At 46.1% G+C, this 15,431-nt stretch overlaps 1 protein-coding gene across 1 annotated transcript in view; it reads right to left on the bottom strand.

Moving 5' to 3' along the window:
* Positions 1-47: 47 nt before the first annotated feature.
* Positions 48-15,431, bottom strand: part of IQGAP1 (IQ motif containing GTPase activating protein 1) — a 68,756-nt gene continuing 53,372 nt past the window's right edge. Inside the window, exons 26-38 of the mRNA XM_054589301.1 lie at positions 15,111-15,335; positions 14,498-14,638; positions 14,324-14,408; positions 13,022-13,254; positions 12,306-12,438; positions 11,165-11,267; positions 10,307-10,442; positions 9,830-9,917; positions 7,294-7,506; positions 6,516-6,682; positions 4,549-4,671; positions 4,033-4,141; positions 48-2,330 (exon numbers count right to left, since the gene is read on the bottom strand). Coding sequence (XP_054445276.1) covers positions 2,217-2,330; positions 4,033-4,141; positions 4,549-4,671; positions 6,516-6,682; positions 7,294-7,506; positions 9,830-9,917; positions 10,307-10,442; positions 11,165-11,267; positions 12,306-12,438; positions 13,022-13,254; positions 14,324-14,408; positions 14,498-14,638; positions 15,111-15,335 — 1,870 coding nt within the window. The 3' untranslated portion in view covers positions 48-2,216. The remainder of the gene's footprint in view (positions 2,331-4,032; positions 4,142-4,548; positions 4,672-6,515; positions 6,683-7,293; positions 7,507-9,829; positions 9,918-10,306; positions 10,443-11,164; positions 11,268-12,305; positions 12,439-13,021; positions 13,255-14,323; positions 14,409-14,497; positions 14,639-15,110; positions 15,336-15,431) is intronic.

The raw sequence follows: 15,431 nt of genomic DNA, 5'->3' as shown, positions 1-15,431 counted from the left end.
AAATGACCTTTTATTTCATACAAAGAGATACAAAGGCAATTGTGCACAGCAACAATCTGATGGGCAGTCCAAATTCTTGGGAGGAAGTAAATTCATGGTAAATGTCATGATATCTGGTGGAGGAGAAGGTCAAAGAAGGAGAGAGACCAGAGAAGGCTGCGACTAATAAATATGAAGAAGAGCTATGCGGTTTCAATGCACTGGGACTCATCTGAGTTTTCTCCATGCTGCTACAACCGTAACTCCACATATAGTTACCATCCAAATTCTGGAAGTGCATTTCGTGCTGTTTTGCATTAAAAGTTGTGACAAGGGAACTAAAAGGCTACAGACAATTGCAAAGTCATGTAATAGCAAAGGAATTGTAAACTTGGCTCAGTGTCTGTCATGGACGTGGCCTCTGGGGCCAAACAAGCCTAGGATGAGTACTCTCTTCGAATGTAAACGGATTGACACTTTGGTTGGTCCCAGTTTTTGAGACAATGCTACCTTAACACCATCTTCTTTTACTCTGAGGAAAACAGTTACTAAAAAATTATCTGAGAAATAGGACAGAAGACGAGGTCAGGGCGCGGAGACTCCTTCCGTGGCACATGCCACCTGACCTCCGCACCTGCCTGTGGGCTTCTAGGGATGTGCAAAGACACACAACTTACATCTGCACCCACGGACCTGACCGTGGTCCATGTAAACAGTCTATTATGAAAAACACATCTCCAATACTTACATCTGTAAGAGGGACACATCACATAATTTGTTATTAACAAAACAGTTTATTGGCTTTAAATATACATTGGTAAATTTTTAATTGTTAGTTTATTTGGTTAAGTTTTATGTCTTACAATAAAAGAATACTGAACCAAAACATCAGACAAAATGGAGGCTCAGTAGCATGATTTAATAGAGTTTCCTGGATAAACAAATTTTTTTAAAAAAAGTATATGACTTTTTATCTAAGAATAAAAACTTCTTAAAAACTTAATGTTTAGAATTGAATTGTTTTTTACTAAACCCAGAAAACTGGAGTTCAGATGATAAAAGCAGAGCGTGGGCAGCAATAGAAAAGAAAAAGAAATGGAAAAAATAGATCTGAATATCAAGTGTAACATTGGTTGGCTGGGCTTAAAAAAAAAAATTTTGTTTCAGTCTATTTAAAACAGGATTCTCTCTCTGCAACCCTGCAGACAAATCCTAGTGTTTGAGCTATAAGAAAGTTTAAAGATTTCAGATATACAGATAAGCCAATTTTTAAAAACCTTTTCTTACAGTATTTTAAAAGCTTTGAAACATTATATAAATCTTTAAAATTCCTATCACCCACATTTTAAGACATAAATCTATACTTTAATAAGGCACTCTTAAGATATCAAACATTTTTGAAAAAATTACATCCTATGCTAGGCTACCCGTTCTTTTGCCACAGGGACGGAGGGGAGCGGCTTCGCAAATCTAGTCAATCTCTAGGCACCAGCACCCACAGGCAGGCGCCTCCGACAGCTTCAATTTACCTAAATATCTGGATTTTGTCAACGGGACCCTCCCATCCACTGACTCCCATCCACAGAATTGTCGAAATTTACTGGTGAAGTTGAAGGACATTATTTCCCTTTCCTAGAAATGCTTCCTTTGAACACAGAACACTGACTTCTATTAGCTCCTGTCCATAAAGGGAAGCAGAGGGAGGAGGTCCAATAACCCTCGCATCCTTCAATTTGACAGATGAGACAAAAATATAAAAGAACTTAACTTTTCAATGACAACCTAATAGGGATAGGTAACCTGACCTTGTTATTGGGTCTTATATATGTGCTACTGGTGTGGATAGCTTCCCCTTTAAATCACAAGACTTCAAATCCCACCATTACTACTGCTGATTAAAACAAACACCAAAGCTTACAACATAGTAATGAAACCTCTAAGATCAAAACAACACAAAGATTTTAGTCAAGTTCCCATTCTTTCCTAAGTGAAAGAAAAAAAAAAAACAAAGGAACAAGAAGGGTCGAGACTAAGCCTGAAGTATACTTTCACTATTTAAAAAAGGTTGCTATGAATGTCCAGTTGGAGAGGGAGGAGTTACAAAGGTGGCCCTGGGAGTGCGTCCTGGCGAGGCCCCGCTGCGGTAGGGCCTCTGCTTCCCGTGAGTGAAGGGGCCCCAGGAAGGAGCTGCGAGGTGCTTCTTTCCTTCACCCTCCTGGGCTGGCAGCAAAGGATCATTACTTCCCGTAGAACTTTTTGTTGAGAAGGAAGATCAGGAGGTTGACATTTACTTTAGCTCTGTCAAATAATTTCATGACTGCAACTCCTTCATATTGTAGCTGCAGCAGGTCCTGTTCAGAAAAACATTTTCAAAGTTAATCAAGTCCGTGGGACAAGACCAGGAAGGACACATGTGGAGAGGGGTCCAGAAGGAAAGAGGCGCTCCTCACGGGCCTGGGGCAGCCTGGGCTGAGAAGGAAGCTCCCGACACGGAGCCACCAAGGCACCGCCACCCTGCGAGCACCAGCAAAGCGCATGTTGGTCAACCAAACTTTCTGGTACATTTGGAGTTAAGAAGTCACATGGCTCATATCGAAATACACAAATCATGCAAAGAAAGAGCAGCGTGTTCAGTTATCACACACATCTACGCTTTTTATTTCACAATTATGTGTCTCTAGTTTGTCTAAGTGATGGGTCAGCCTGGAGAAGATGGAGGCATTTCAATCCCTGATGAGATCTACTAATCATTGAAAACAAGACAGGCCAGTCATGTTGTCTCAACAATATCTGCTAGAGTCTTAATTTGTTTCACAAGAAAAAGCTTTTATATTCTGAAGATGGGGAAAAAGAGAGGACTAAATGTTTATTGCGTGTCTGCCATGTCCTTTGATATTGTATGAGCACACTACACAGTGTCTTTTTAAGTCTGAAAAAAAATCCCCCGAGGGGTGATTATCCAAGTTTAAAGACGAGACTCAGGGAGGGTGAATGGATGTGCTGAGTTGGGACCTGCCTGCGCAGCCGCTGCTCTTCCCACCTCCCTCCACTGGCCAAGCGAGCCCAGGAAATCTGCTTGGCCTCCCCGACTCAGCTTCCGAAGAGTAGTGATGAGAAAGCAAGAGTCAGAGGGCTTGAAAGGGCCCCAGAATTTCAACGAGTTCCTCTGTTAAGAAAAATGCTAGCGGCTCCATGAAGACCGGGCCCCGGGTGCGTCACCTGTGCCTGACAAACTGCCTTGCACCTGCGGTCGTCCCACTTGTCATGAATTTGTACACAGAGGAACACACGACCTGAAGCGGACTGGGCAGCCTGTAAAAATTTGGGGAAACTGTCCTGGCCGGTGTGGCTCAGTGGACTGAGTGCCAACCTGCGAACCAAAGGGCTGGTGGTTGGATTCCCAGTCAGGGCACACGCCTGGGTTGCGGGCCAGGTCCCCAGTAGGGGGTGCGCAAGAGGCAACCACACATTGATGTTTCTCTCCCTTTCTCCCTTCCCCTCTCTGAAAACAAATAAATAAAATCTTAAAAAAAAAAAGAATTTGGGGAAACTGATGGAATAATGAGACCTTTTTGTACAAGTACTTGAGTTAGCTACGGCATCACAAAACCATTTCACATTTGTTCCACTAACATGTTTTGAGGGTCTCCGGTCACTGAGAAGGAAACAAAGCAACACTATGTGTTCGCAAGGAGTTCACAGTTTAGGGGTGGGAGGAAACTAGGTCAGTGCCTACAGTACCAGAGGCTCCTCTGAAGGCTGTGGTGAGCCTTTTGTTCGAGTCTACAGTATAAGCTCAATTTAGTGGCAACACTAAGCGGGAGCTTCAGGTAACTGATCTCTGAAGGCTCCCATATCTCAGAGTGTGCAGACCAGACCAGACGCCCAGAAACCAGACACAGCTCCTTTCTCCTGGTGTGGAGCCCCGCTCCCCACTCACTAAACACGGACAGCTCTCCCTGGACAGGCCTCCTTCCTGTCGGTTCCCCAACCTGGACAAGAGCACGACCACTCCAGACACAGAGCTTTTGGCTCCCCCTGGCGCAGACTCACCTGATAATGCAACATAAACGTCTCCATCTGAACTCCCATGAATTTGGCTTTCACTTCAAAGTCTCCAACTTCTTCTGTTGGCGTGATTTCAAAGATAACGTTTTTAAACCTGTTGAAACAGGACATCATAAGGGTTTGAAAGGGGCTGAGAAAGGGGAATGAGTGTTGTTTAATTGGTAGAGAGTTCCAGTTTTATAAGTGTCTTTGTTCAGAAACAGAAGAAATGGAAGAAATGGCTTCCCACTTTAAAGAGGGAAATTAAATGGGGATCCACGCAGCTGGTGTGAAAATGTCCTTAGACAAACAAGGAAAAGAAGTACTTCCTATTGATAACAGACAATTAACTCTTATTATCAGGTCTAATTCTGCACATAAACATGTATGAATAGGCAGAAAAATATAAAAGTGATCAGCCAGGCATTAGAAATAAAGGCAATAAGAGAAATATGTGATAAATGCAGAAATTTTTTGAAAAAATAGCAACATACAAAACAAGGTAAGAAAGTAAATACTCACTGATTCACTTGTAGTTCCTCAATTTCCAGAAGAACTCCTTTTTCATGTAGTCTTGCTGCCGTATATTTCAGAGAAATCTTTTTGCTTTTCTTTCCTTTCATTTCCCTAGGCTTCTTGGAGACCCTGTAAAATGAAGTCATGAAATTTTCTATAAATAACTATCTACCTCAATTCTTTTGGTAATTTGAGGATATGAGGTCAGAAAACGAACTTCCCATTCACAAGGGTAACATACCAATTCTAAAATGGCAAATAAATGTTAGGATTTGCCTAGGCAACTTTGTTGAAAAACAAGGGAAGATTACTAAATCGATTTTATCTTTCAATTACATTTGAGAGCGCCTCATGAATTTGACTGTCTTAATATTCCTACATCCTTCGCAGAACCTAAGCCCCTCCCAGAACCTGCGGGGCTCCTAACGCCAGTCCCCAGGACTCTACCGAACCCCAGGGGAGCTACTCTAAGCCCCCTGGCTGTGCAGGGAAAAAACAGAAGCATCTCAGGATGATACTTTTTGAAAGAGTTTAAGCCAGCATAGCAGTTACAGAGGAATGGGAGCAAGAAAAAGGAACAGATGTTAGGAGCAATTGGGATAATTGAGGCAAGAAGTAACAAAAGTAAGTAAAGAAAAAAGAGATAAATGAAACCCAGGGATCTGGAACTCCACAGTTGGGGTTGGGTCTCAAAAAATGGGGTAGAAATGCTGGTAGGAGCATGAAGGGGAATCATCCCTATGGAAGGCAACTGAAATATCTGTCGCCATTATAATTATATAAGACTTTTGACCTAGCAATTCTACTTTTAGGAATTTATCTTTGAAAATATGCCCACATTGGGAAAACAACCTATGTACAAGAGGTTATTTGTTGCAGGATTTTTCATAAGTAACTAGAAATAACATAAAAGTCCACCGATGGAGAGCTTACTAAATCAGTTGTTATATCCATCTACACAACAGAATACTACACAGGCATTAAAAAGAAATGTGAACTGCTCTGTCTCAGCAGGCCTAGAAGCAGTGACAGCTCCATGGGAATGCACCCACTTAGTGCCTAGATCTTGGTTTCCAAATACCATTCCTCATTAAAGGGAATCAGGAATCATTAAAGGGAATTAGCTCTTTTTGCAGGAGTGGAAAAAGAGCTAATTCCAAGCCGGCCGGGGGCGGGGCGGGGTGGGGAGTACAAGCTGAACCAGAAGCATCTTGGTACTGTAAAGTCAGGAAGTTCTCAAGGATGACAGGGATGTGTCCAAAGGACACAGGAGCCAGCCCTGCAAACTGGGTAAAATGGGCCTGATTTTTGAGAGAGAGGGAGAGGGAGAGAGAGAGAGAGAGAGAGAGAGAGAACTGATTCTGTGGCAAATGTTAAAAACAGGTGAATCTAGGCAAAGGGTATGCGGGTGTTTATTGTTCTATTCATTCAAGTCTCCTGAGGTTTGAAAATTCTTAAAATGAAAAGTCAGGAGCAAAAAACAAACTAACCTACAAGGAGAAGCTACACTTACCGCCCACCTCTCTGGGTTTTCAGTTTCCCTCCCTATAAAACAAGCAGACTGATGGTTTTTGGCCTGTACAAGGGAAAAATAGAAAATCTGGCAACTTTCCTCAGCGACCAGGAAAGTCGGAGACTGACTGTGTCTGTTTAATACTCCTTACATGATCTTGAGGCACGGCCAGGTTTTGGACCACTAAATAATCTCCATCATGATTCTTTAATTTCTAGGACCAGGACGATATTTTGGAATACGGAATGCTTAGAAATAAGCACCCATGAAATCCCCCAAGCAGCGTTCATTTGCACTGTGCCATGACAAATGGGACCGGGAATTTGCACAAATGATCCGAAGCAAAATGAACTAATGAAATAAGGGGGACCAGCATGTTGTACGCCACAATTTCCCATGTCACTACAGTTGCCCCTGCTTCTTTTTCCCCTTGCAGGGCTTCCTTAAAAGCAATACTCACTTTCCCTTGCTGGCCAGGTTATCCAGGCAGGTCTTGATATAGCTTTTGTAGTAATCCACCTGCTCTCCATAGAAAGTGGCTTTGGAGTTCAGAGCAGCGTACGTTTGCTGCAGTTTCACCAGCTCAGCCTTCCTCCTCTGCCGGTATCTCCGCTGATTCCGAATATCCTGGGACACAATTATTAAAATGAGGAAAATAATGAGAGATTCATGTGCTTCTTCAACCATTAACACCAGAACCCAGGAGAGCTTAACTTTGCCTTGCGTGACCACCCATTCTTAATAGGCAGGAACTCATGTTCAATAAAACAAAGAAATGCAGATTTCTCTATCCCCCCCTCCCCCATTTGTGTTTTCTAGAGGTCGGGAACTATTGTTACCTTTATAAACTTCCACATTCTTAGAATTTACTTGCAAAGCTGGTTTAAACCTCTTAAATATGTTGTTAGGAGAAAGAGAAAATGATAAGGACTTGATGATCAACTAATGTGAATTTATATCATGTAGAAACCATTAAAAAGACCTGGAAAATTCCAGAGGCCAAAGACAAATTGAAACACAGGAGGTTCTAGTTCTGTCTTGCTATTAATTTAGGCTCTGAAATAAGTTATCAAAGGGTGGGCAAGTCCTCATGTTAAATAAGAAGTGATTCTTCATAGGAAAGGACACTAATATGCCCACGAACTGAAGGTATGCTGTCCTCTGAACAGTTACTGCCTCTTCACGAGCCTCTGAGGGAGCTTTAACCATGGCCAGGCCACCCTGCCCCGACGCAGTACCCTGGCAATGTCGTTGATCAGTTCCTGGTATCTGTTCTTTGGGTTCACGGTCCCCAGCTCCGTTAGCTTCTTCAACCCTGACTGGATCTTTTCCTTCTTCTCCTGAAGAGTGAGGTTGCTGTCTTCCTTCACAAATTTTGACTTTTTCATCTTGTCAGGAGTTTTGGCATCACGGATAGCACGTCTCTGCATGGCCCTCTGATGCTCTGCTTCCTACGTGGAAGACAAAAGAAGTTCCCGGTAAGTGCAGGTAACCAACCCAAAACCAACTTCACACAGCATACCCGCACCTGAATTTACACAGCTCCCAAACCGCATTCTGGGAACAAGGGGAAACAGCTTTGCCAACCGCTGACAGAGAAACTGCACAAAGTACAGGCAGATCTTCCAATCACCTGGCTTCTCTCTTAGATTCTCTGCTATAATTAGGACACTGGGATCTACTGGCTGTGAAATCCCTCCTTTTTCCCCTGTCACATTTTGGGATCTGGAAGCCATTTACTTTTACTTGAAATACAGCTCAACAAGTGTTATCACTACACCAGCGCAGCACCAGTGCTCGGTAAGTTCTTGGTAATCCTTTTCGCCAGCTTGTCCAGGCTAAATCATAGTCAGGCCTCCCCTCTGCTTTTAAACACGCTGCTAATGGCAGTACTGGGAACACAAGACGTTCCCTTGATTCTTCTGTCTCTCCCAGTCAACATCTAACACTTGCCCAGTCCGTTCCTCCCCGACATGCTGCGATCCACCCCTGCTGTTCAATTCATTCAGCACTTTCTTCTTCATCTCTCTGCCAGGGGCCTTCTGCGCCTGCTGCTTTCATCGCCAGTGACCATCCCCCACCCCAAATCCAGTGCCTTTTCTCAGGGGTCGACTTGCTCATCTCTGCATTTTCCCCTTGCCCTGAGCAAGAGGCCTGTGGTCATTCTCCTGTAATGCTCAGTCTCAGTACGTCAGTGATCGCCTGTGCTGAGAGATCCCAAATCTTTGCCATGAAGACTCGACGGCCACATTCTGAGCTGCTGGCGCCGGGATGCTCAGTCGGAAAGGCCTGTGACTCGTCCCACGCTGCCGCACTTCCCTTCCCACGCTGCCTTCACTGCCCCTTGGTGTCGAGGCTACTCCACAGCCCCGGATACGAAGAGCATAAGCTCTGGAGTTGGACAGCGGGTCCCTGTCCGGTTCTGCCACTACAAGGAGACGACCCGGGGCAAGTTAATCACCCCGCAGGGTCTCAGCCTCCTCACCTGTAAAAGGAGGATAAGGAGACTCGCCTCACAGGGAAGGTGCAAGGATTAAATGGAAGCACCAAAGCAGCATCTCAGGTTCTCAGTAAAGATGGCTCCCCCTCCCCACTTCTAACTTTCCTGTAGGTTAACTATGTCGCAGTTATTGGTTATGTCTCTTTGCCTCTTTTCCTGCCCCTCATACACACCTGTCTAGTCAGTAACCAATCACAGCTTCTAAAAGAGGAGAACTCATTTAAAGCCATGTCTTTAAATAGCCCTCTGTGCAGCCCGAAGGGACTCCCGCAGGGGCCACAGGGTCCCAGAAAGCGGGGTTCCCTGGGCCCCCTTCCTGCTGCTGTTAAGAGTAGCTCCAATTTTACCTGCTTTACATATATGGCTTCCAAGTAAACTGTCATTTAATGGAAAGGGTTCCTATGTTCAAAATCTGAGAACAAATGACTTGACCAATGTGTCTCATTTTAAGAGAACGGGAAACAGGAGTCTTAACCATGATGTGACTCATCCACCTCTCTCGGCCACGCCGCCTCCCCACCCAGCCTCCCACCCAGCCTCCCACCCAGCCGGGCCGGGACCTTATCACACACCGAGATGACTCAGCGCGCATCTGCTCCGATGGTGCCATCAGTCAATCAGCATTAACCAGCCCCAGCCGGAGTCACAAGTCTCTGTAGCCCTGACCTCTCCAGCGCCCCACTGCGGCCCAGGCCCTGGGCTCCGCACGGTCTGCTCTCGCGTCTGAGCTCTCAGTGCCCAGTCCCATCACCCTGCCCCTCCCCCGTCCGGCGGGCAAGGCCCTCCGGTGCCACACCCTGTCTGTTCTTTCTGAGTGCGGCTCAAGAGCCACTTCTTCCTGCTGCTTTGCTCCTCACTGGCCTCGTTCCTGAACCTCTACCATTTTTACAGCCAATACTACAGTTACATTTTAAAGGTTTCCCAATTGTTTCCGGCATCTGTACCACATTTCCCTAACCCGATCCGGAACTGGTTGAGGTTAGGAGCTGTATCCTGTACTTTTATTGTATCTACTAAAGTATTTAAAATTATAACTACATTAAATTCAATAAATCACTAGGCAGACGCACTGACTCTGCCTCGGGCTACATTAAAACACACATACACACATAGTGCGTGTAAGTGTCACTCAACAAGCCTAAACTGCCACCAGGCTCGGGTCTACCCTCAAATGGCCACCTCTAGTTACCTGTGTCCCCCCATCATAGGACCGTCTCTGCACCTTGCTATGGTGTGTGTTAACCCCCCAGTTTGTGTTAACCCCCCAGTTTTACCTGTTCACTGGAGGCTGGTGTTTCTAGGATTTCAGTCAAGGTCTCTCCTGGCTGGAACCGGATGACATCCACAATTAAACGTTTTGTGCTGAAAGGAAATAGAGGAAACATTTAAATATTTATTAAGGTATTCTTCTTCCTCTCAACAGACGTAAGCGGCAGTGGTACGAACACCAGCCCCTCAAGGTCCCGCTGGCAGCTGCTAACGCCAGGCACTGAGGGCCCAGACTGGTTTCTGCAACGACAACAGAGCGGGTGCCGGGGCGGGGATGTCCAAGGTATAAATTTCACTCCAGCATCTTACTGGCAAAAAGGCGCACACGTCCTATGCCAAATATAACATAGGGAGCGACCACAATTATGACAGGCTCTCAAGGCCAAGGTGACCGTCTCAGGAAGGAAGGGGCAGACTTGTTCACCAAGGCCAAGGGGTTGTTGCTTTACGTTTTCTCCATTCTTCCCACGTTCAGTACTCACTTCAACAAGATGGTCCGAGCATCCATCTCTGCATTCTCACCCCCAGGCACATCAAACTTGTTGGTCAGTGTGAGAGACACTTCTGTCTTAGCCAGCGCCTCCTTATTTGGGTCATTTAAATTGCCAGCGCCTTCTCCTAAAGTTTTGGGAGGGTAGAAAGAATGAGTGTAATAAAGACAGGAGACAGGGAGAAGAGACACGGACACAAGTAAAAGACAACGGAAGTCTAAGGAGATACTGGAATGAGCCGACATGTACGCTGCGGCAAGGATACCTCTTACTGAGCAACAGAGGGGAGTACATGCCAAACGATAAAGGTGAAGGATCCATCATGAAATAATTTTATAAATGTTTGACAATCATTTCAACACTGCATTATACTTCTCTCTCTGTTCATTTTCTTTACAGGACTTACAACATCTAATTAAATGATCACGTGTATATACTCATTTACAACGATCCCTTCCCCTGGCTGGTGTGGCTCAGCGGATTGAGTGCCCACCTGCGAGCCGAAAGGTGAGTGGTTTGATGCCCAGTCGGGGCACATGCCTGAGATGAGGGCCAGGTCCCCAGCCAGGGTCATGCAAGAGGCAACCGATAGGTATACCTCTCGCAAATCAATGTTCCTCTCTTTTCTCCCCTCCTGCCCCTTCTCTAAAAATAAATAAAGAAAATCTTTAAAAAAAAAAACAATGATCTCCTGCACTAGACATCAGCTGCTCACAGGCAGGGCCACATATATGTTCCTCCCTGATGCTTATCCAGACCCTGAACAGTGCAGACACTAAGGGGTGCCTGTTCCGACCCTCCTCTGTCACAGGCCCCCTCCTCCGTCCGGGCAGGTGGTCAGAACAGTACCTATCAGGGACTCAATGGTGGGCACCTCGCCGAGGTCATCCAGCAGCTCGTGGATTGGGTCGTTGTGCTCCGGGGCAATGGCATCCTGGTGATCTAACAGGAGCTGCATCAAATACCAAGGGGTCAATTCTATTTGCACGCTCGGCTCATTAAGCCCCAGGCCCCACCCACACTGCCAAACAGCACAGACGGAGGTTAGACAATGACACTCCTACATTCAAAGAACCGACAAGCCAATCCTCAGCAAACCCACCCAAATCAGCAGTACGGAACACATCCCACTTGGTCTCTGTTGGATGATTTATGGTAAGTGGACAGAAAACAGTGGTAGTCTCTCAACCTTACAGGTATAAGGCGTTTAAATGTACCCTATGGAAGAAAGAGCAAGGAAGCCCACGGACTTCCACATCCAAAGCCATCAGTGCGGCCTACGACCAGCTCACAGCCATGCTTTCCCTCCCTGTTCCCGGCCGGCAACACCTGCAACTCAGAGAGCGGCGTGGCCTGTGGGCGCTCCCACCGTCCGGGAGGCACTCAGAGCAAAGCCTCTAGGATGCTACTATCCCAAGGGACAGCCTCGGAAATGACAACCTAACGTTTCATTTACATTTTATGTTTTCTCATTTCCTATAGGTCACTCAAAGGGGAAAGGACTGAATTAAAAAGTATTTGGGGAAAAAGGGAACGCCCTTTTGGGAAAAAAGGGAAAAGAACTATAAGGCAACACAGAGGCAAAAGCTGATGCTCTATGTATGTGAGGAAAAATAACCCAGAGTAAAGAGAGGGAAAGCCAGGGTGAAAGCAGGGGAAGACGACGCGGCGCTCTGTGGGGGCCGAGGCAGCGCGCGCCGCGGAGGCTCTGCTGTGGGGACTCCGGCGTGGGGACCCCGGTCCAGGAGGCCTGTGCGGGACTCGGCAACTTCATTTTTAACAACCAGCCCAGAAGACTCTGCTGCAGGTGGCCTGGGTCACTTTGAGAACGTGGTAGATGTTGTTAAGAATAATAAGCAGCAGGCAGATGTGATGTGATGTAAGATCAAAGGAAGGTGAGTAATCTGGCTTCCGGAGGCAGGAAGAAGCAGCCAGAGAAGGCAGTTCAGGACGGAGCCGTGGAATTAAGTGATTAAAGGAAAAGGCTGACCGTGTGGGTGTTGATGATTTCACCGATGGAAATGTAGATCACTGGCTTGGTGAGGGTCACGAGATCAGAGTATTCGTCCACATTAAATTTATCCTGCAGCTCTGGGACGTCGCAAGCAGCTTGGAAAAAGCGCCTGGAGAGAAACATAAGAGCCGGAGCCCAACAAACAACACATGTGAGAGGAGCTGGCGAGAGGACATCCCACAACCACTGCAGCGACGTGTTCAAGCAGAAGCCAGTCCAGGCAGTTGATTCCAAAGAAGGTGCCGCGTGTTTGCCGTGCTTCACAGCCTGGGGACGCCGGCTCGGAGGACTCCCGTCCCCAGCAGGCCCCACCCCACGTTAGCCCTTCCCACAGGGACCTGCCCACCGAACCCCTGTGTCATAACATAAGGAGAACCAACTCTATTGCTAACATGAACTCACAACTGACTGTTTAGTTTACAGATTATTAAAAGAGCTCTCCAACTCTTTTCTGGTTACAAAGTCACATGTGCCTGATGTAGAACCACTGTGTTTATGTGAAGTACCATCTCTTCCACAGGAATACATTTTTATGGATCACCTCCTGGGGTTCTGAGCACAGCAAACGCCGTGTTGTATCCCACAACCCTACAGCCCAGCGAAAGTGAGCCGTGGTTCTCAGTCTCGTCTTTACCCTCAGCGACAGAAACAACATGCAGGGTCCTTCCAGTCCCTGACCCCTGTTCCCTTACCTGAATTTCTGGTAGGACTGGGAAAGGTACTCGTTAATGATGCTTAAGTGAGCATTATCTCCCAGAAACATCTTATTGGAAGCTGCGTGCTGGAGCATCTTGGCAATGGAGCCCAGGTTTCGGCGCTGGTCTGTGGTGAGCTGGCCTCCTGCCGACAGGTCGATGATGTCAAAGGCATCGGGGGCAACAATGGCTGGATTCATGTAGCGATAGTAAAGCAGGTTACCAATAATCTGGGAACAGATGCGAAAGAAAGATGGGTGTTAAAAGCTACTCCACCAAAGAAGCCACAAATGACTCTGCTATAGCCAAGAAAACCAGAAAATGAAGTCCTGTGAGGAGAAAAATAAACACCACACATACAGACGCACATGCAAACATGCACACACACACACAATCTCTCAAAGCCTGAAACTAAAATGGTCCCTTTTTGATGCAGAAAAAAAGAAAATGAGAACAGAATTAAAAACCATTACAGTGAAAGCAGAGACTCAGAAGGTAAAAACAAGACTTAGAGTCTGTTACTGAACATGTGAGGGCATCCTCTGTTCATGTATCACGGCAGCAAATAAGACTGTTGCCACGTGTACTGTTCACTTTCCTGTGGGCGGGCTTTCATTCTAAGAAGCTAACAAATACAGTTAAAATAAACCCTTGAACAGGGCCCAACTGGCATAGTGGCATCTGTCCAACCCCCCGCATCCTCATGCTGCGCACTTCCAAGGCAGACAAGGTCATGCGTCTGAAATTAAAGCCAATCAACACACGACTCTTCCACAGAAGAATTCAAGGACAGTCACAGCATTTTCCCTAGAGTATCATTTAAAAAAAAATTAATTCACCTGAACAGAAAGTCTAGAATCGAGGCCTCACTGTAGGAAAGCACAGAACTAGGAGAGAGAAGAAAAAAGCGTTCAGATTAAGAAAAAAAATAAAAGAAAGGAGCGTAGCCAAGTGAGAGTTACCAGCAACAGCCTTAGCAGAAACTATTGGGTTTGCTCCCATTCACCCGGCCACCAGCAGAGGGAGCAGTTGTCCAGCGAAAAGATAGGACTCAAATTTATCTCAAGACAGGAAACACACACCTCGACTAGTTGGATGTGAGCCATTCAAACTGTATAGAAACTCAGAGAGGTGTAATTCAATATTTACAGTTGCCTTTGAAATCTCACAACCAATGGCAAGCCACTGCCAGCATCCTCGCTTTAAGGACTACTAAAGGTCCATGGTCAGGCCTAGGTCTCTAACTTTTTCCTCAAAGTTCTACTGAAGGCAAGACCGAGCGGGCCTCTGGAGGCTTACCTTCAGCAGCTCGTCCTCACCAGCGTCGGGGAACTTCTCATGCAGCGAGTCCTTCAGCACTTTGGCGATGAAGCGCATCCCGTAGCTGTGAGACGGACAAAACCCGTGAGAAGGGCGGGGGGCAGAAAGGCACTGAGACTGGGCTCTAAGCGGGCTCACAACGGGCACACTCACGGGATTTTGTCCACAGAACTGATGATGGCCGAGAGGAACTTGTCGGTCACAGCCCGCATGTTCCTGATGGAGTTGTCTAGCCGTGTCTTGACCTCTTCATGGGCCAGAGCCTGCTCAGGAGTCACATCGTAGGGGAGTTTGCTGGGAAAGCAGAAATGACCCTCAATAATGTCAGGCTAAAAGCCAGGGGCTGCCTGAGGCAGGACCCTGTCTTTCATCAACAAAAAGACCCAGAGAGATTAGGCAACTTGCTCAAGTTCACTGAGCTGGCAAATGGTGGGGCAGCATTTGAACTCAGGTTTTCAGCTGTGAACTGGGTGCCAGGCACTCTGATGGGCACTTGGGATAAAAGGTAAGAGACATGATCACTTCCTGAGACTTTGTGTCTGTGTACCAAGGAGGCTGAGAGTTGTTTCATTCATTATTGTATTAGTAAGAACTCAGTGAATACTTGCTACATAAGTGAATATTACCAGGTCAACAATTTAAAAAAGGTTTATTAAGGAAAATCTATTTGAACAATTATTAGTCTGTAAATCAAAGGTCAACTGCTTTAGAAAAAAAGAAAAAAGAGTAACAAAACATGACAGAAAAGGATGTTATGGTTACCTACCTTGCCTCTCCCGTCTGAGACTCCATCTGATTAACCCACGATTTGTAAATATCCACAGGGTCAGTTTTGATGTTGAGAGATTTGTCGTCCATAATCTCCTTCACGACTGGGGCCAAGATCTGTCTCAGGGCATTCTGACCCCGAGCGCCACGGTTGAAACTTACAACCATCTTAATGACTGTAGGATTTCCTGTCACAATCTCTTGAATCTGGTCTACTTTTGACCTATAAAACATCAGAAACAAACTCAGTATAAACTAATCACAGAATATATGAGCTTAGAGATCCTTCCTACTTAACCATCCCCATCTCCTGGACACA

This window comes from Pteronotus mesoamericanus, unplaced genomic scaffold (genome assembly GCF_021234165.1).
Source record: "Pteronotus mesoamericanus isolate MK-2021 breed Mesoamerican mustached bat unplaced genomic scaffold, CSHL_Meso_final contig_1242, whole genome shotgun sequence".
In the NCBI taxonomy this organism is placed as follows: Eukaryota; Metazoa; Chordata; class Mammalia; order Chiroptera; family Mormoopidae; genus Pteronotus; species Pteronotus mesoamericanus.
Note: the sequence above shows the minus strand (reverse complement) of the source record. Positions and strands in the feature narration are given on the sequence as shown.